The sequence below is a fragment of the Prionailurus viverrinus genome, chromosome B3 (genome assembly GCF_022837055.1).
Source record: "Prionailurus viverrinus isolate Anna chromosome B3, UM_Priviv_1.0, whole genome shotgun sequence".
Classification (NCBI taxonomy): Eukaryota; Metazoa; Chordata; class Mammalia; order Carnivora; family Felidae; genus Prionailurus; species Prionailurus viverrinus.
The window spans coordinates 27,688,106-27,706,803 of NC_062566.1; the positions used below are offsets into that span (position 1 = coordinate 27,688,106).

The window sequence follows — 18,698 nt, forward strand, 5'->3', positions numbered from 1 at the left end:
GTGCCGTGTCTTCTCACCCACTGTCTTGTCCAACTCTCAGAGAGATCCCGTGAAACAACTACCATCGTCCCCGCCTTGCAGGTAGCATTTAGCCTAGTGAGGTGAGCAACACGTTTGAGGATGCAGGGGGTAGTAAGGGGCAAAGGCAGGGCCCCGGTATGAGTCTTTTGATGCTAAAACATACCCGAGAACCAGCAGTGGGAGGTGCTCACCTCAAACGAGGTGACCGGTCTCAATGCTGGGGCCTCGGACTTTATAATAGGTGCCCTGGTTGGTGAAGAATGCCACATGCATTTCAGGGGAGGGCTCAGCACCCTACTTCATAGATAAGGAAATTAAGGTTCAGAGGTATGAAGGTCTTTGTCACAAGTCAGTAGTAGAGCTGGGAACAGACGTCAAGTCCTAACCTCCAGCCCAGGTTCCTCCAGCTGCCCCAGGGGCTGTGGAGCTCTAGGAATGACTGGCTGGCCAGGTGCTGAGACCCTGTCACCCAAGGGCAGATGGGCACAGTAGACCCTGCAGGGTCCCACATCCCAAAGGAACCCGGTCCTCTGGAAACCTGTTTGCTGCCTCTCTTCTCAGTCTTTGGAGGTAGAAGATGGTGAAATCCTCAGGCCTATTTTTCATACAAGAAAAGTAAGGTCCAGAGAAGGTAAGTTTCCTGCTCAGAGTCACAGGGCAGAAGGAGGTCCCGGACCTGGATCTCTGATTCAAGTCTGGTGCCCATTCCACGGGGTCAGCCAACAACAGCAGGCAGAGCTCCTTCCCTGGCATCAGCTTCTTACCACATTTCAGCTTCCACATCTGTAAATGGGGGCACTAGAAGTGGCCCTTAAGAAGCCCAAGAGCTGAGTCTTTGGAGACAAAGAAATTAGGTGATGCTTCCAGAAGTGGGAGGCATCCCAAACACTGACCGAAAGCTTGGTTTTCTGGACAGCAGATTTCACTTTACCAAGAAGGAAACTGAGGCCAGGGAGGGGCTGCCTGGCCACAGAGATCCAGTGGTTTAAGGACGGCGAGAGGGAGGAGATACAGGCATCCCACTCTGGCCTCAAATGTCCGGGAGGGAATCCTTCCTGCCAAGTACTGTGCCCAACCTGCTTCCACACACTTCTCGGAGAAAAAGCTTTCTACAAAGCCATTTATTTTTCCCAAAATACACCCCCAGTTAACAAAATTCCTCAGAGTCCCACATTTAAATTAGACATGCCACCTCTTCCGTTCCTGGGGAAGGAAGAAATGTCAGCGGGAGGACATCAGAAGTTTTCCGGAGGCTGGAGGCCAGCAAAGGACAAGCCAGGAGATGTCTTCCCAGCCCCAGAATAGCACCGTGGTCGGGGCGGGGGGGTGGGGAGGGAGAGGGGAAGAGCTGTGTCCCTGCGGCCCTCCTGCCCCATCCCCAGGCTTCACTTAGGCCTCTGCTCTTCGGGGTCCAGAGTGCCATGGCCACCTGCCCACCTGCTCACGCCTGGAAAGACTTTGGAAACCATCAGATTCTCAGGTCTAGCAAGAGGCTCTGCCCCTCTCTCCAGGTTTCTGCCCGCAGCCCCTGCTCTGGGTAAGGATTAGGGAGGGGGTGGGAGTGAGGTATCCAGGAAGCTGTGGGCACAGAAAAGGGGTACAGTAGAGAGCAGGGCAGGAGCCCCCACACGAGCCGCAGGCTATAGCAGGCGGTTGCAGGTTTCCTGACAGTTCCCAGCTGAAGGGCAAGCTCCTTAGAGAAGGGGCCTGTCCTCTCACGCTGGGTCCCAGGTACCTAACACAGTGCTGACACCCCACGGAGGCTCAGTGACTGTTACTAGAATGGATGAACCAAAGGAAAGGAGGGGCAAACAGCGGGATAGAAGCTGACCCCCAGGGGGCCCACGCGGACACCCGGAGACCCAGTGTGACCAGCACATGCTTCCCGTGGAGGGGGAGCTCACGGGGCACAGCCCACGGCACCACGGAAGAGACTGGGCTAAGGGAGGTCCGAACGTGTCCCAGCACGTGACCCAGCACATGCGCCTCTGTGCCTCCACAGGCCCGGGGGAAGGGCGCTGTCTTCAGTCAGCGAGGGAGGGAAAGGCCGACGCTGGGGCCAGAGGAGGGGCGGGCAGGAGGGGAGCCGCCTCTGGACTCGAGGAGATGCTGAAGGCTCAGGGTCCCTGTCCGAGCAGACGGGCTCACAGGTGGGTGGAAGAAAAGGCTGAGAAATGATAACTAGTATATCAGGGCCCCTGGAGAACCAAGGCCGGGGGTGACTGTGTATCCTGTCTTTGGAGAAAGAAGGCAGAGCATCAGTCTGAATACTGAGTCCTTTGGAGACATAAAGGCAGCCAGATGGTCCGCGCAGCATATCCGTTGGAGAAATAAGGTGGCGGGGTGGTCTCTGTGTCATGTCCATAAGAAATAGGACAGTAGGATGATTTACGTATCATGTCACTGGAGAAATAAGGCAGCAGGATGACTTGGGAGTCACGTCCATCGGAGAAATAAGGCTGCAGGGTGGTCTCTCTGTCCTTTGGAGAGTGAGCAGGACCTGCCAGAGTGGGAGGCATCTGTCGGAGGCAGGGCTCACCCCGTGGCCCCAGTGCAGCCAGAGGTGGGAGCCCCCAGGCAGGGGCTGCAGCCCCCTGGTGCTCGCCGTCAGGCTATTTCTTGTCCATCATCTACATTTCACGATGGAAAGAAAAAGCAGGGGAAAAGGCATTAAATGCAGGAGTTCTGCTCTCGGGCCAGGCACATGGTCACACACTTTTGGGTGCGGAGTGTGTCTGGCGGTGGCCGCCGCAGTCTGACTAGCAGCTCCCTGTGCTACGCACTGCCCTGGAGGCCCAGACCAACCCCAACACGGGAGCTGAGCATCAGACGGACCATGAAGTGCCTGAAGGAGGCTGCCTAATCTTCCCCAGTCTACCCGCCCCACACCCTTCCCATCCACTGTCCCCTCTCCCTGGCACACGTGTCCCCTCCCATCACCACCTCCCTTTCTCTCCCCCTCTGTCATACCCTCCCCTCCACTAGCAAGAAATCCTTCCCAGCTCCCCCTCCCACACAGAGCTCCCCAAGAGCAGTGCTGTGGGGAACCTCCCTCCCTCTGGCTCTTGTCTCTACATGGGGGGCACCCAGTAGACTCACACCCTTGGCCTCGCCCCACTCCCCGACCTGAATGGGGAGCTTAGAAGGAGGACCAGGGCATGTGTGACCCTTCCGCTCCCACCCTTTGGGCTCCGTGTGTCCCAGGGAAGTAGTCTTCCCTTCCGGATACTGCCTCTGGGTTCACCCAGCGTGGTCAGAGACTGGGGGGCCAGGCTGCCACACTCAGAGCAGGACCGGGCCATTCTGCAGCTCTCTTCCGGAACAAGGCTGACATGTTCATCTCCAACTGCTCGATCCTTCTATGCCTCATTTGGTTCAGAACAACAGAGAGGCAGATCACTTATCTCCATCCTTCTGTACCTCAGCACAGGCCTCCATTACTGCCATGGAACATTCTACAGCATGTAAAAGACTTGCTTGACAGAGCACTTTTGCATTTGTCACCCTGCCTAATCCTATCACAACCATCTGTAAGTGAGGGGCTCATTCTGCAGATGAGGAAACTTCCTGGAAGGTCAGAGGCAGAGACTAGACCCAAGGTCTCCCCTCCCAACCCAGGGGCATCTACCTTCTGCACAAGGCTGCCTTCCTAAACACCTCTTACTGCCTTTCGTGGAAGTCTGAGTCTATGGCCCTCGTGTACATGTATTTTGTGCAGGTTTCGGAGGGCCCCATTGCCCCCTGCCTCTGGAAGTTTCCAGGGCCTATGTCCTTCCCCTCTCCCCTAAATGCAGGGGTGAGCCTCCAGGAGCTCAGTGAAAGTTTATTTCCTGACAGGGACACCAAGGAACCCTTAAGAAGATTTAAGTTTCCTTTAACTGTTAGCAACCAACTTGGACTTTTAGGCGGAAGCCATTCAGATCTACAGCGATACTGCACCAAGGAACGTTCTGTTCACAAGACACACACACAGATACACGGGTATCTCCACACAAACACACGTACTCAGATGTCGCTGTTGGTTACTTTCAGTAAGGATGAATCTCAAACTTACTTCTAACCAACCCCTTCTCGATGTAACCGCTGATGCCGTATAATATGAATAACGATGATTGTTAACATTGATTAACCACCTACCATGTAACAGGAACATGGCTGCCTGGCTGAAAACCGTATTTCCTAGCCTCTCTTGCGCTAGGTAGGCGTCGTGTGACTAGGCTCTGATCGATGGATGTAAACCAGAGTAACAGGAGCTATTTCTAGTCAAGCCCTAGGGAAAAAACCTTCCTCCCTTTCCTCTTTCCCCTTCCGGAGGGGAGGGGCGCGGGGCCACAGGAGCTGGAGCAGCCTCGGAACCGGGGTGGAAACTCCGCGAGGAAGGAGGCAGACACCAACAAATGGAACCTGGCTCCAGGACATCAGTGGCCTTACGATCACCTAATGCTTAGACTGTTACAGGAGAGAGAAATAAATTCGTGTCGTTGTGATGCCTCTGTCATATCTGCAACCTATTAGAGCAGCCGGGACCTCGGTTACTCTGCCTGCTGCCGTTGCACCAGCGGGGAGTCAAGGCTGCTCCCCCAGGGAGGGAGCCTCAGGTCACCAGGTGGTGAAAAGGTGATCACCACCCCCACCACCAAGGACCCTCCCCCAGCCTCCTACACACAGATGTGCAAACACACAGACACATGTTCTCAAGCACCACGTGTCTTTACCTTCTTTGCTTTCCGAGTGTTTCAGAGGCCGCAGGGCTGCAAAAAAGGAAGGGGCACATGGTGAGGGGGAACCACGGGAAGGGGCGGGGGGACGGGGTCCCGCAGAGGGACGAGAGCTGGGGAAGAAGGCGGGCCTGGATGACTGGGAGAAGCTGGGAGGATGAGGGCCACGTCCCAGCACCAGGGGAGGGTCTTAGGCCACTGTCCCGAGCCCTGGCTCTGCTCTGTAGCCTGTCACTCCTGTCTGGGCCTCCGTTTTCTCCATCTATACAATGGGAACAGCCACCCTGCCCTCCAGTGAGCTGGAGACGTGGAAGGACACCGAGTTTGCCCTGCAAATAAGGGCCAAGTAAGAAGCTACAGGAGGCTGCAGACGATCCCAGGTGGGCCTGGGGTCATGCAGACCTGACACCGAACAAATCTCTAGGCCACCCTCTTCTCCCCACCCCTCCCTCTCTCAACTACATCTGCCTCTGAGCAAGAAAAATGAGGCCTGATCCCAGGGCTGTCTCCACACCAAAGGCAGAAAATTAATTGGCATAATTTGCGGCAGTCCCCAGGTGTCCGTCTCCTGCTCTTCCTTCCTCGGGGGTGGGGAGGGGACCGGTGTCAACTGGCACCAGCCCAAATGATTCAGCGGGAACCTGCCTCTCCCAGCCAGGAGCCCCAGAAGGGAGGGCGGTGAGGCCTGCGGGGGCCACGAAACACCAGTGCCTCGGCACCGGCCCCAACCTGGGCTCCAGGTCTGTGTCCCCAAAGCCCCATCCCCTTTGCAGACCACCTATGTGTCTGGTCACTTGAAAGAGCTTCAGAACAGCCCTCTGGTGCCATCAAGGCAGCGTCGGGATAACACTTTACAGATGGGAAACTGAAGCCCAGAGCAGCAAAGCACTTTGCCCGAAGTCGCACAGCCTCTAACCAGAATGGGACTATCTTAAACTGTTTGCCGACTAACGCGACTCCAAGATATCGAGAGCACTTACCAGGCAGCAGGTATGGCACTAGGCCCTTTACATACGTTATCTCATTTAATTAACCCACACAACCTATGAAGGGAGGCAGTCATTAGGAGGAAACCAAGACTCAGAGATGGAGAAACGGAGGCCCGGAGAAGCAAAGTGACTTGCTCAAGGCCACCCAGCCTACAGGCTGGAGCTGGAACTTCAACCCAGGATGCCCTTCTCTTGAGTCCTCACTCTGCTGCTAGGAAGCCACCAGACCCCACGGCGCAGGGTCACTCAGAGGGGACCTGGCCCTGGTAGAAAGGCAAGGCAGGCAGGAAAGATGCAGCAGCCCCTGGGAGGGAGTCTAGGGAAATCCAGATCCAGGCCTAACGCTAAGCGAAGACCAGACTCACCTGGGTAGGAGGCCACAGTCCACGAGACACTTCATCAAACCTCAAGTGAATGTGGCTCCTCCAGGTCCTAGAGTCCTCATCCTGTCCCTGTGTCCTCTCAGCCAATAAGGCCAGCTCTAAGCTCAGACTCACCTGTTTTGGATCCTTCTCCATCCCCGTCCTGGTCCTCGGCACCTGGAAGACAAGGACTCAGCGAACAAGAGACCTTCGCCACCCACTGTCACTACTGCACTTCCCCATCTGAGAGCGCCCACCGCTCACCCAGCCAAGCACCTTCCTCTCACCCCTCCACCCACCCACCCACCCACCCCATCACTCCCCCATCCATTCACTCGCCAAGCCCGTCCACCACCAGCCTCCAACATAAGCACCACCCACCTGTCTGTCCCTCCTCCTCCACATCTGCACCCTCCCTCCCAATGCCCAGCCAGCTCCCACCTCTCGCCGTCTACGTTCACGGTCGCCCCGGAAGCCTGTGCGTACCCACGTGCCACCAGCCGGCACCAAAACCCCACTCACCGGTGTGTGCTCACCTCCCACCATGCACCTGAGTGGTCATACTTACCGGCCCAGCTCAAACCACCTATCTACCAATGCCAACTCACCACCTGCCGGTCACCAAAGTCAACCCACACTGACCCCAGCCTAGCTAACGGCAGCTGCTTCAGACTCTGCCCACCAGGAGGCGGACACACCCTCGCACAGTGAGACCCGAAGCCATGCAGCATTCACGCACGTGTCACTAAACTTTCACGCTCTACACCCACACCGTCACTCGCAGACACGCTCATATGACCTCCACCCTCACCATTGCACTTGAGCCCCACAAGTCCCCACCACTCTCTTCCAGTCCCACTCACACCCACGCTCAGCCTGCCATATTCCCACCCTGAGAGGCAGGCTTGCACCTGTTCACACACACAAGCCATATTCAGCCTCAAGGTCGCACGCGTGCAGTCCGACCCCATGGGCACACTCATGCTCATTCTGTCACTAGGAAGCGACCCGCTTGTTGATGTCACAGACACACCCACATGCCCAAAGACACGTGTGTGCATGCACACACTCTCTCTCGCTCACCTGCATTCTCCTCCTCACAGCTCTGCTTGATCTTTCTCCAGCACACGAAGGCCAGGGCCACCAGCAGGGCGACAAGGCAGACAGAGAGCCCCACGGTCACCCACAGGGCCTCGGGAGGGAATGTCATGGGCTGCCCTGGGAGGGGAAGTGGGGAGAATGGGAAGAGACGGTCATGCCCAGCACCCATGGCCCTGAGCACAGCACACCCCAGGGCCACAAGGTATGAAGGGAGCTCCCACCCTTGCTGGGCTCCAGCACTATGAAGAGACCTCATTTCAGTCCCCACGCCCCTTCCCCACACACTGAGACACATCCAAACCCTGACACAGCCATGGCTGGTGTGCAAATGCTTCAACCCCGGCAGGGTTGAAGAGTCTGAAGTTGATGATGCTCTAGAACCTTCTACGGCTCCCCACTGACACTTGAATAATGCTTCAACCTTCTGGAGGACCTCTATCACGTGGCTACCGCTTACCCTCCCCCAGCCTTCCTTTCCAATTCCACTCCAGGAACCTCTGCTCCAGCCGAGCTGGTGTCCTGACCATTCTCTGCACAGACAACTGGTTCCTTCCAGCCTCCACACCACTGCTGTCAGGTTCCCCTACCTTAAAAAGTGCTGCCAAACTCTCACCTAGTTTAAGATTCCCCTCCTCAGGAGGACCCTCCCTGACTGTTCCAACCCCACCTGGTGATATGCCCCATCCTACAGATCAGGAGTCGGCAAATCATGGTCTGCGAGCCAGATCTGGCCTGTGGTCTGTGTTTGTACAGGCTGTGGGCTAATAATAGTTTTTATATTTGCAAAGGGTTACAAAAAAAGAAACAGGAGGCGCAGAAGGGGAAGGAAAAGCAGCAGCAGCAGCAGCAACAGAGATTGTACGTGGCCCACAAAGCCTAAAATATTTACTATCCAGCCCTTTACAGAAAGTGTTGGGGGAGCCCTGCACATAGATGGGGGTGGGAACTGAGGGTGCCCAGTGAGGGTTCTGGGTTTACCCAAGAGGAGGAGACTTGCCAGGGGAATGTTTCTGGGAAGCGTGGGGGCCCTCCTGTGAGCTATCTCGCAGCAGAGGGAAGGGCTTGAGGCGCCCGCACCTGGGTCAGCCCCAGCAGCTGTTCTGAGCACGCCAGCCATCCGCCCAGGCCCTGGGCCCGTGCTGGGTCCTGGGCAGAAGCCTTGGGGACATCAAATCTAACAAAAGACAGAGCTTCTTTCCTCTGGTCTCTGGAGACCCTGAGCGCCCAGGGCATCGGCAGTCTTGGGGGGCCAGCTGGTTCTGCAGAAGTCACTGTCATTGCAAAGAGCCGTGCCAGGAGGACCTTCAGCGAGCAGAGGCCCTGGCAGGGACACAGGCATGTGCAGCAGATGTTCCCTTCGGCCGGCATGGCTGGCAGAGCTGACACTCAGGACATTGCAAGCAAAGGGACACATCACCCAGGAGAGCAGGAGAGGGCAGCAGCTGACATGCAGGGCCAGGAAGGCTAGTCCACGAAGCCTGGGAAGGAAACCCCTGGGGATCCTCAGCGGGGCTCCTGTAGCAAAGGAGGGCACAGAGCCACAGAAATACCAAGGAGAGGGGAGGACCCCTTTCTACGTTCACCCCCTGACTGGTGTCAGTGCCTGGAACACAGGTCAGACATGCCCTCACTCAAACCGTAAAGAGCAGGGCTCAGACCTGGGTGTTGAGGTTCCATTTCCAGTGCTTGCTCCATAAAGCCCCCTCCATGCACAGCACATTCGACTTCACTAACCTCCAGCAGGTGTGGGAGAGACCAGGCTGGAGGACTGACAGCCTGAATCCCAGAATGTTTTACAAGGCACAAAGCTGCCTGAAGTGAAATACAGGCCAAGGGCTCCAAAGTAGGCCAGACCTGCTCTTACAAAACCAGGAGGCTGGGTGGTGGGGAGAAGAGAAAATTAGGCTGAGAGGCTAAAGGTTGGATTCTGGTCCTGGCTCATCTGCTCACCGAAGAATGCTGGAGTCAAGGGCCACAGACCCCATGGATGAGTTTAGAGGGGCCATGCACCCTCTAAACGTCAATGCAAACTATTGTGTTTATCATGTATCCAATTTTCAAAGAGGTGCCTGACCCCCCCAAATAGAGCCACTTTGCCAGTCTGTAGACTTGGGAAAGTTCTCTCTCCTCGCTGGGCTTTGGTTTCCTCATCTCTGAAATAAAAGCACTCTCAACGTTACCTACTAAAGTTTAAAATAAAGGTTTTTTTCCCCCTCCTAGGTGGGCTAAGCATTCTCCCTACAGTTCCACTTACACCCATAGACCCTTTCTGCACAGCGTGGCAAATATCCAGTTCAGCCCAGTGTGCCAATTATCAAAGTCCACCAATCCTTCAAGACCCTCTCAACTCCTGCCTGTCCCTGGAGACCTCTCCTGACTGCTCCAGCCCATTCTTTTTTTTTTTTTTTTTCAACATTTATTTATTTTTGGGACAGAGAGAGACAGAGCATGAACGGGGGAGGGACAGAGAGAGAGGGAGACACAGAATCGGAAACAGGCTCCAGGCTCTGAGCCATCAGCCCAGAGCCTGACGCGGGGCTCGAACTCACGGACCGCGAGATCGTGACCTGGCTGAAGTCGGACGCTTAACCGACTGCGCCACCCAGGCGCCCCTGCTCCAGCCCATTCTGACTCCTGACTCCTTTCTCAGAAAGCTTCACTTTCTCCGTTGACCTCACTCTACCTGGTATTTCTTATCTTCTCTGGAAACACACCAGGCAAGGGAAAGTCATGGGAAGGGAAAAGAGGACAACTAGACAGACAGAACCTGCTATCCTGACACCAGAGTATGTGGGGAGGCCCCCTCATCACACCCCGAGACACAAGGAGCACCCACTGATGTGGACACTACAGAAAGGGAGGGCGTTTGGGCTCGGACCCCAAACAAAACCCCAACCAGATAGAGGGAATCCCCAAGAGGGCGGCATCAATCTGGTGTTTGACCACATGGGGGCAGCAGAGATTTCCGCCCCACCCACAACTGCTGCCTGGGTTGAGAGCTCCCGTGTGCAAGAGCTGCCACGGATGGGGTGTGGGGGACTGACCACCTGGACAGGCCCAGCTGTCCCTCAGGGCCTCAGATCACAGCAACACCTTCCCATCGCCCTGCCTCGCCATGCCTTGTGTCTGCTCTGGAGCTCCCACTCACACCTCCAGATTCCAGGCAGCTACTCCCTCCCCCATGTAAGAACCTAAGGCGTTCTTAGGAGGGCGAATATTACAAATGGCTTTTATCAGCTCGTTAAAGAAAGTCCCCTAAGGACTTCTTGGTGAAGAATTTGAGACAGCTGAAATGTACGAGAATGTTTTTAAAAAGGCTTCTGACCACCCAAACCTACCTAAATTGCAGCTCTCAATCTAGAAAAAAAGGCAGCGGCTCCCTCCATCCTCCCCATCTGTTCATCTGCCCACTACCTACCTGTGATGGTGACGGAGCCATGAGCGTCCTGCTGCAGCACAGGGTTGCGCACCAGGCAGCTGTAGGTGCCATTGGCGCCCAGCACCACCCTCAGGACACTCCGCACGTCGAATAAGCCCTGCTCATTGGCCATCTGCGACGTGGTCACGTTGCCGGTCAGGGGCGCACCCTGCCCGTCCTGCCAGAACACCTCGGCCTCCGGGTAGCCCCGGTAGCTGGAGCACGTGATGGTCACCATGTCCCCGGGCCGCAGGTCCTTGTTGGGCTCCAGGGTCATGCTGGGCTTCGAGTAAGGAGCTGGAGTGGGACAGAGGGCAGAGGGCAGAGGTCGAGGTAAGGCAAGGATGGGGATGGGGGTCCGCGGTGCAGGATAGGGCACCTGGAGGAACAGGGGTCATTAATGGGGCTTGAGTTATGTATGGGGTTCGTGATGGCACAAGAGGTAAGGGGCGGCTGGAAGTGAGGCGTGCATCCAGGGGAGGGCGCCCCCTCCCGGCGCTCACCCGCCACCTGCAGGCTGACTGCAGCGCTGCCGAAGTCCCGGATGCTCACAAAGCAGGTGAAGCTGCCCTCATCAGCTACCCGCACTCGCTGCAGCTTCAGGGACGCGTTGCCCTGCGCCAGCAGGTCGGGGAAGAGCGCGGTGCGGTTGGCATAGGCGCTGCCCTGGTCCCGGCCCTCGGAGAAGCTGTGCACCAGCTGTTTGGTGTCCGTCAGCTGCCAGATGAGGTTGAGCTGCGCCAGGCTGAAGCCGGGCTCGGGTGAGAAGGAGCAGCGCAGGGTGGCATCGGTGCCCACCAGGGCCACCACGGGGTCTTCGGGGACCTGGACCTCCACGGCGCCTGGGGGCGAGGTTGGGTAGGCGGTAAGGAGGGGCGGGGACGAGCCGGGGTACCAGCCCACAGCCTCACAGATCTCCTCCTCTATTAACTCCCAGTTCCTGGTCCATCTTCCCAGTTTCTCTCCAGACCCAAAAGCAGATTGAGTTTCCAGATTCCCAGACGTGGAGTCACCCTAATCTTATGACAAGAATCACAGCAGCTTGGCCTTGGCCTGATAATGCCTGTCCCTGGGGGCCAGTCCTAGGGCAGCATCCAACCCTAGCACAACCCCCCTCCCCTGAGATGGACCCGTTTCCCTCTCCTATCCGTACGCTCTCTGCTGAGATCTGAATGCTTCTCCATCCTTTCCAGAGGTTTCCTGAGCCTTGGAGTCAGGAAACCCGGAGAGCGGTAGAATGCCTGTGGTCGTTGTCCTCACCCCCCACCACCAACGTGAGTTTCCCCGCCTCCCCATCCTGTTTATCTTTCCTGTTATCATTACAAGAATGCCACTGTTCTGGGAGACTGAAGACAGGGAGCGAGATTCAAATCCTGCAGCCCCTGCTGATAGGACCCAAACCTCCCGCCCCCACGGGAGATTTAAGCAAACGAAACCCAAAACCAAAACCAAAGACCTGTGGGGCTTCTCTGGGGCGTGATGGTGACGGAGCCATGAGCGTCCTGCTGCAGCACAGGGTTGCGCACCAGGCAGCTGTAGGTGCCATTGGCGCCCAGCACCACCCTCAGGACACTCCGCACGTCGAATAAGCCCTGCTCATTGGCCATCTGCGACGTGGTCACGTTGCCGGTCAGGGGCGCACCCTGCCCGTCCTGCCAGAACACCTCGGCCTCCGGGTAGCCCCGGTAGCTGGAGCACGTGATGGTCACCATGTCCCCGGGCCGCAGGTCCTTGTTGGGCTCCAGGGTCATGCTGGGCTTCGAGTAAGGAGCTGGAGTGGGACAGAGGGCAGAGGGCAGAGGTCGAGGTAAGGCAAGGATGGGGATGGGGGTCCGCGGTGCAGGATAGGGCACCTGGAGGAACAGGGGTCATTAATGGGGCTTGAGTTATGTATGGGGTTCGTGATGGCACAAGAGGTAAGGGGCGGCGGGAAGTGAGGCGTGCATCCAGGGGAGGGCGCCCCCTCCCGGCGCTCACCCGCCACCTGCAGGCTGACTGCAGCGCTGCCGAAGTCCCGGATGCTCACAAAGCAGGTGAAGCTGCCCTCATCAGCTACCCGCACTCGCTGCAGCCTCAGGGACGCGTTGCCCTGCGCCAGCAGGTCGGGGAAGAGCGCGGTGCGGTTGGCATAGGCGCTGCCCTGGTCCCGGCCCTCGGAGAAGCTGTGCACCAGCTGTTTGGTGTCCGTCAGCTGCCAGATGAGCTTGAGCTGCGCCAGGCTGAAGCCGGGCTCGGGTGAGAAGGAGCAGCGCAGGGTGGCATCGGTGCCCACCAGGGCCACCACGGGGTCTTCGGGGACCTGGACCTCCAGTGCGCCTGGGGGCAGTGGGGTGGGGCAGTGAGGAAGGGTGTGGACACTGGGAGCCTCCCTAGCTCTCCTCCAGCTTCCATGTTAACCCCAGGCCGGTCCAACCCTCCGTTAAGGCCTGAGACCCAAAGTAACTTTATTATCTGTGGTCCCCATTCAGTCAGCGAGACTATATAGTAAGCACCTACTATTTGTCAAACATAAGGGTTAGAAATGCAACAGAGAAGAAGACCAAGGTCACACCCTTACAGAGCTTACCTTTTAATGGGAGAGAGGGTCAAACTAAGACAAGTTCTCATTAGCGTGGGATTAGGAGTAGGAAAGCCGCAGGTCCTTGTTTCGCTCCTTGTTGGCTCATCCATACCCCGAAGGATTAGAGGTGGTAGCTTTTCAAAAATTTGACAGGTACTTTATACTGTCTGAGCTAGCCGCATTTTCTCATAAGTATATATTATCTTTATTAATCAGAAAGGAGAGTGTATATCAAATGTTAATAGTGGTTTTCTCTCGGGCACCTGGGTGGCTCAGTCGGTTGAGTGTCTGACTTCAGCTCAGGTCACGATCTCGCGGTTTGTGGGTTCGAGCCCTGCCTTGGGTTCGGTGCTGACAGCCGGGAGCCTGGAGCCTGCTTCAGATTCTGAGTCTCCTTCTCTCTCCGCCCCTCCCCCACTTGTGCTCTGTCTCTGTCTCTCAAAAATAAATGTAAAAAAAATTTTTTAAATAGTGGTTTTCTCTGGATGAGAAAGGATAACAAGTACTTTTTCATTGTTTTTTTTTTTTTTTTCATAAAAAACATGATTAGCTTTTATACAGGAAAGATACATTCTCACTAAAAGGATATTAAGTTGAGATTTAAAGGGAATGAAAAAGAGCTTGATATACAAAAAGCTAGTGTCAGGGCGCCTGGGTGACTCAGTCAATTGGGCATCTGACCCTTGAAGTCGGCTCAGGTCATGATCTCACGGTTCGTGGCTTCAAGCCCCAAGTCTGGCTCTGGGCTCGCAGTGTGGAGCCTGCTTGGGATCTTCTGTTTCCCTCTCTCTCTGTCCTTCCCCTGCGCATGACCTCTCTCTCTCTCCCTCTCTCTCAAAAATAAATACATGAACATTAAAAAAAAAAAAAAGAGCTATTGTAAGTGTGTTCCAGCTAGACAGAACAGTGGGTACGGAAGCTCTGAGGCAAGATTCAGCTCCCTATGTGAAAATATCAGGTAGCTGTCCGGTGTGGCAGGAGAGTCTGGATGGGAGAGCTTTGTAAGACCAGTAAAGAATTTAGGTTTGCTACATGTAATGGGAAGTCACGGGGTGGCAGGGAAGGTGTTAATCAGCATAATCTGGCTATAATAATGCTTACAACTCCCTCTGGCTCCTCTGTGGAGAATGGACTATTTCAGTGGTCCTTGTAAGACGGACACCAGCGAAGCAGGCACGCTCAAAAAGTGTGAGGATCAAGGAGTCATGCCCCAAGGCTGACTGGGATATAGCACCCATTAAAGGTTTCTTGCATTTAGAAAAATAACACTTTACGGTTAGTATTTTTATTGCGAATTATACACAGGACGAGGGGATCATAATCTTTGTAGTGTGTAGAGATCTCTCAAGGTCTTAACCTGGCCCTGGATCTCTTGCTGCAATCCCAGCCCCAGGCCAGCTCTCCAACTGGTGCCCCGTGGAAGGGGCATTTGGGGATGAAACCTGAGGAATCACCCAGATAAAGCTCTTTCTCTAAAGAAATCAGAGCAGCCGGGACCCCAGAATTGTTTCCTCTTTATGACCAGCAGGTGGCACGAGACACTCAGCTTTGTCTTCCCCTATGGCGGAAGGAGGCAGTCTCTCCCTGTGCCAGAGGCTAAGGATTTCAAATCTGAGGATGTGGTTATTAAAAGTAATGCCATTGTTGAATGCTGACTCTGTGCCAAGAGCCGTGTGGGAAGATTTACATCATTTATTCAACGTGGTGACTGAGCACCTACCGTGTGGCTGCACCAATCCCGGCCCTGGGGATAGACCTTGCTCTTTGAGCAGAGCAGGCAATAAGCAGGTAAACCTATAACATGTCAGGTGGAGGAAAAGGCTGGGAAGAAGCATGCCGCAGTTGAGGACAGGGAGAGATGTTGTGCTATTTCACACAAGGTAGCCAAGAAAGCTTTGCGGAGGAGGTGACATAGGAGCAAAGACCTGAACAAAATAAAGGATCAAGTCGTGCAAATGTCTGGGGACAGAAAATTCCAGCCAGAGGGAACAGTACATGCAAAGGCCCTCAGGAGGGAACGAACACACACTGCGTGCTCAAGAAACATGTTAGTGCTCACATCACCGGTTTACAGAAGAGGAGACAGGCCAACAAATGCAAAGTAAGTTGCCTGTTGAATCCCAGGGATGGAAAGGCGTGCGGCCAGGGCACAGGGGAGATTGGGAGGACGTTCGCCAAAACCCTCCCCATCCCTGCTAGACAGAGGCTTAGAAGAAGCCCTGGTGGGTGTGGGTGCCCTCCGCCCATCCGGTCCCCACACTGCTCCCCTCACCTGTGACGCAGACCCACAGCACTGCCAGGGCTGTGGCCAAACGCACACGCACACCCACACCCGCGCTGGCCCAGCGACACAGCATCTTCCTGAGAGGCAGCTGACAGCTGGGCTCTCCGTAGTGGAAGGCTGCCCCTGCCTGCGAGGAAGAGGAAGTGAGGTCTTTGTCTCCAACCAACGGTCCTCCCCAGGCCCTCCCTCACCTCACGCCCCCTGGACCTGGAAGCTCCTGGAAGGCTTCGATTGCCCATTGGCAGGTCCTCCCTCCACACCCTACAAGGCTCCCCACTTGAGGGATTTTTTGAGAGATGCTGGCAAGAGGGCACTCACTGAGTCACTGGGGAGGCTAGACCAGGGTACATGGGGGCAGCTGGGACCCACCGTTTCAGAACTAAGATGTTGGTATGAACTATCAGGAAGACAGGCAAGGTGGCAAGTAGAGGCAAGGCTGGCCGGCCCAGGGCAAGAATGTGCACAAATCAGTTTGGCTCAGTGTGGCTCTAGACAACAGCTGGTGGGGAGAGTAAGGGCTGAGGCTGGAGCCAGACATAGAGATAAGCTGAAAGTTCTGAAATTTATCCTGAAGGCAACTGGGAGCCACTGAAGGTTCTGGAACAGGAGAAAGGATATGGTCAGAGCTGTGCTCCATAAAAATGACGCTGATAGCATGTACAGGATAAATGAGAAGAGATAAAGCAGGTCTGGGTGAAAACAACAGCAGTGGAGGACGTGGGGAGAGAGGAAGGGAGCCGGAAGGGAGCCGTCAGAGCAGCCACAGTTTTGAGCCCGGTGAGCAGGCGAGACGGTCGCTGAGACAGAACATGGAGGCATCCGCTGTATGGTGTGTGAAGTTAGCAACGTTTGTGCAGAAACTTCAGGGGAGAGTTCTAGGAGGCAGCTGGTGTAAGCACAGGGGGCCCAAGAGAGAGCATATTTGCTAGTTTGGCACTCTTTACTGAGTTACTGAGACCAATCGGAAATGGAAGAGGCCAGGCCTGGGGTGGACCCCAGAGGCTGAAGTCAGGACTGAGTGCGAGGTATGTGTGTGGTCACAGGTGAGACCTGAGCCAGAGACGCCCAGACCTCCCTGGGCCCAGCCGTGCTCCCAATCCTGGCTGCCCCCCACGGTGTCTCACTTGGGCAGGCCGTACCCACCTCTACCCTGTCCCACAGCTGCTGCCTGATTGTTCATGCCACGTCCTATCGGGCCACATAACGAGTGTGGATTCGGTCTATCCAACACTGTTCAACAGGAACACAAACGATTTCACATTCTCACAACCACCCAGGGAGAGGGGGGAGTTGACTCGGTCCCATTTGGCAAGAGAAAAAAAATAAATAAATAAAGCCCATACAAGTGAGGGGACTTTGTTAGTGTGATATAATTTGCCAGTGAGCCCAGATGAGGAGGGTCCGGGTGCCCAGCCTCCTGCCACACCTTTCTGCCTCTCCCAAGGAGCAAATCTCACCCACAGCTGTCAGCATCATGCGGGTCACAAGGGACCTGGCCTCAGGCCTTCCAGTTCCAGCCAAGCACCTCCCCCCCCCACCCTTCCCCCCAACACACACCAGGCAGCTGGTCTGAGGGAGTCCCTCAGCCAAACCGGGTGCATCCTGCCCCCCCACCCCCCACCCCAGCTGTCCACAGCGGGGAAGCCCTGAGCAGCTACTTCCTTCCCAGACACTTCCGGTCCAAACCTGGCAGCCTCAAAGCCTCGCCGCCTGCTGAGTCAGCAGCCTTCTCGCTCATTCATAAAGGCACCCTTGGCGGGCACCACATCCTGCTGACAAGGGCAACCACGGGCCACAGGAAAAGCTAGCAGGCGGCGGCCTCCCGCACTGCTCCCCACCCCCACCCCCAAGGAAGAACCAGGGACTAAGGATTAAGAAGCTTCCAGATACCAAGGCCCCCTTCCTCTCTTTCACCCCCAGACAAAACCAAGGCCTATCTGTTCTTCCCAGGCCAGTTCCCTCTCTGTTTATGCCTGCCACTCCCACCCTGACTCATGGGGTCAGCACTCCTCTGACCCACCTGTGCCCTTCCTCACTGGCCCTGCTATCTCTGCTCTGCCCCCACCAACCTCATTGTCTACGATGTCTGCTCTCAAGACCTAAGACACACGATCTCGCGGTCCGTGAGTTCGAGCCCCGCGTCAGGCTCTGGGCTGATGGCTCGGAGCCTGGAGCCTGTTTCTGATTCTGTGTCTCCCTCTCTCTCTGCCCCTCCCCCGTTCATGCTCTGTCTCTCTCTGTCCCAAAAATAAATTTAAAAACGTTGAAAAAAAAAATTAAAAAAAAAAAAAAAAAAGACCTAAGACAGGAATCTGCTCACATCCTTGCCCATGCTCAAGAACCTTTCATGGCTCCCCACTTACCACTGAAATAAAGCCACTTTGCTCTGCCTGGCACTCAACACCTTTCTTATGAAGTCTCCAGACATTAAGCCAGGGTCTCTTGGGAATGCCTGCCATTCCTGGGTAGGGGAGGTCAGGGAGCACCTCTCTCCTAATCAGACCTATCAGAGCTCTCCAAGGGCCAAGCTGTCCTTCACTCCAGAGGGAGAATGAGAGGCTTTCCAGGGGTGGGCATTGGGCTTGCCCACCTTGATTACCTTCCTAGATTCTGAACCCAGGGAAGTTCCCACCCTCATGGTTTACCCTTGGGAAAAGCCTGACGACAGTCTAAAACCAAGATGACCTGAGAATTCCACAGCACCAAGAGGCTCCTACCCCAACAGCTGGGCCCCTAGGGGCTGAGGGCCCGAGGGAGAAATGCATCTCTGAGACAAGGTGCCACACAGGGAATGGGGGCTTGGCCTGGGAACAGAAAGCCAATCACCGCCCATTGGGAGAGACGGCTGCCCCTGTCTCAGAGCCTCATGGAGACGCACAGATCGCATGCTGCATTTGCACAGCCCTGCCCACCTTCTCTACAAAGGGGAATTCTCATCCCCTGGCAGGACGGGCCCTGGAGTCAGCATGCGCCACCCCTCCCCATGAGTCACCAGCCAGCCCTCCCTCCTCCTCTTCCTTCATCCCAGTCTCAGCCCAGTGTGGGAACTCCAAGGAGCCCTGCCAGGAAAGAACACAGAGTGCCTTGGCTTTCCCGGAGAAGCAGGACTGAGGGGACCAGCCCACCCTTGGCCTGACAGTACAGCAAGTTCATCCAACCCCAGCAGAGGTGTGGCCACAGGGAAGCTCCCAAGAGAGGACCCAAGATATGCCCCCATTAAGCCAAAACCAAAAACAAGATACCCC

At 55.8% G+C, this 18,698-nt stretch overlaps 1 protein-coding gene across 3 annotated transcripts in view; it reads right to left on the reverse strand.

The window, feature by feature from the left end:
- Positions 1-1,127: 1,127 nt before the first annotated feature.
- The window catches only part of CD276 (CD276 molecule), a 28,239-nt gene continuing 10,668 nt past the window's right edge, over positions 1,128-18,698 (reverse strand). Inside the window, exons 2-10 of one of the 3 annotated variants that reach the window (XM_047863698.1) lie at positions 15,442-15,580; positions 12,587-12,925; positions 12,066-12,380; positions 11,113-11,451; positions 10,610-10,906; positions 7,174-7,308; positions 6,226-6,267; positions 4,737-4,772; positions 1,128-2,521 (exon numbers count right to left, since the gene is read on the reverse strand). In XM_047863698.1, the coding sequence (XP_047719654.1) occupies positions 2,280-2,521; positions 4,737-4,772; positions 6,226-6,267; positions 7,174-7,308; positions 10,610-10,906; positions 11,113-11,451; positions 12,066-12,380; positions 12,587-12,925; positions 15,442-15,526 (1,830 nt within the window). In that variant the 5' untranslated portion in view covers positions 15,527-15,580 and the 3' untranslated portion in view covers positions 1,128-2,279. Of the gene's footprint in view, positions 2,652-4,736; positions 4,773-6,225; positions 6,268-7,173; positions 7,309-10,609; positions 10,907-11,112; positions 11,452-12,065; positions 12,381-12,586; positions 12,926-15,441; positions 15,581-18,698 lie in introns of all 3 variants that reach the window. The other 2 variants (XM_047863699.1, XM_047863700.1) reach the window with 2 other exon arrangements.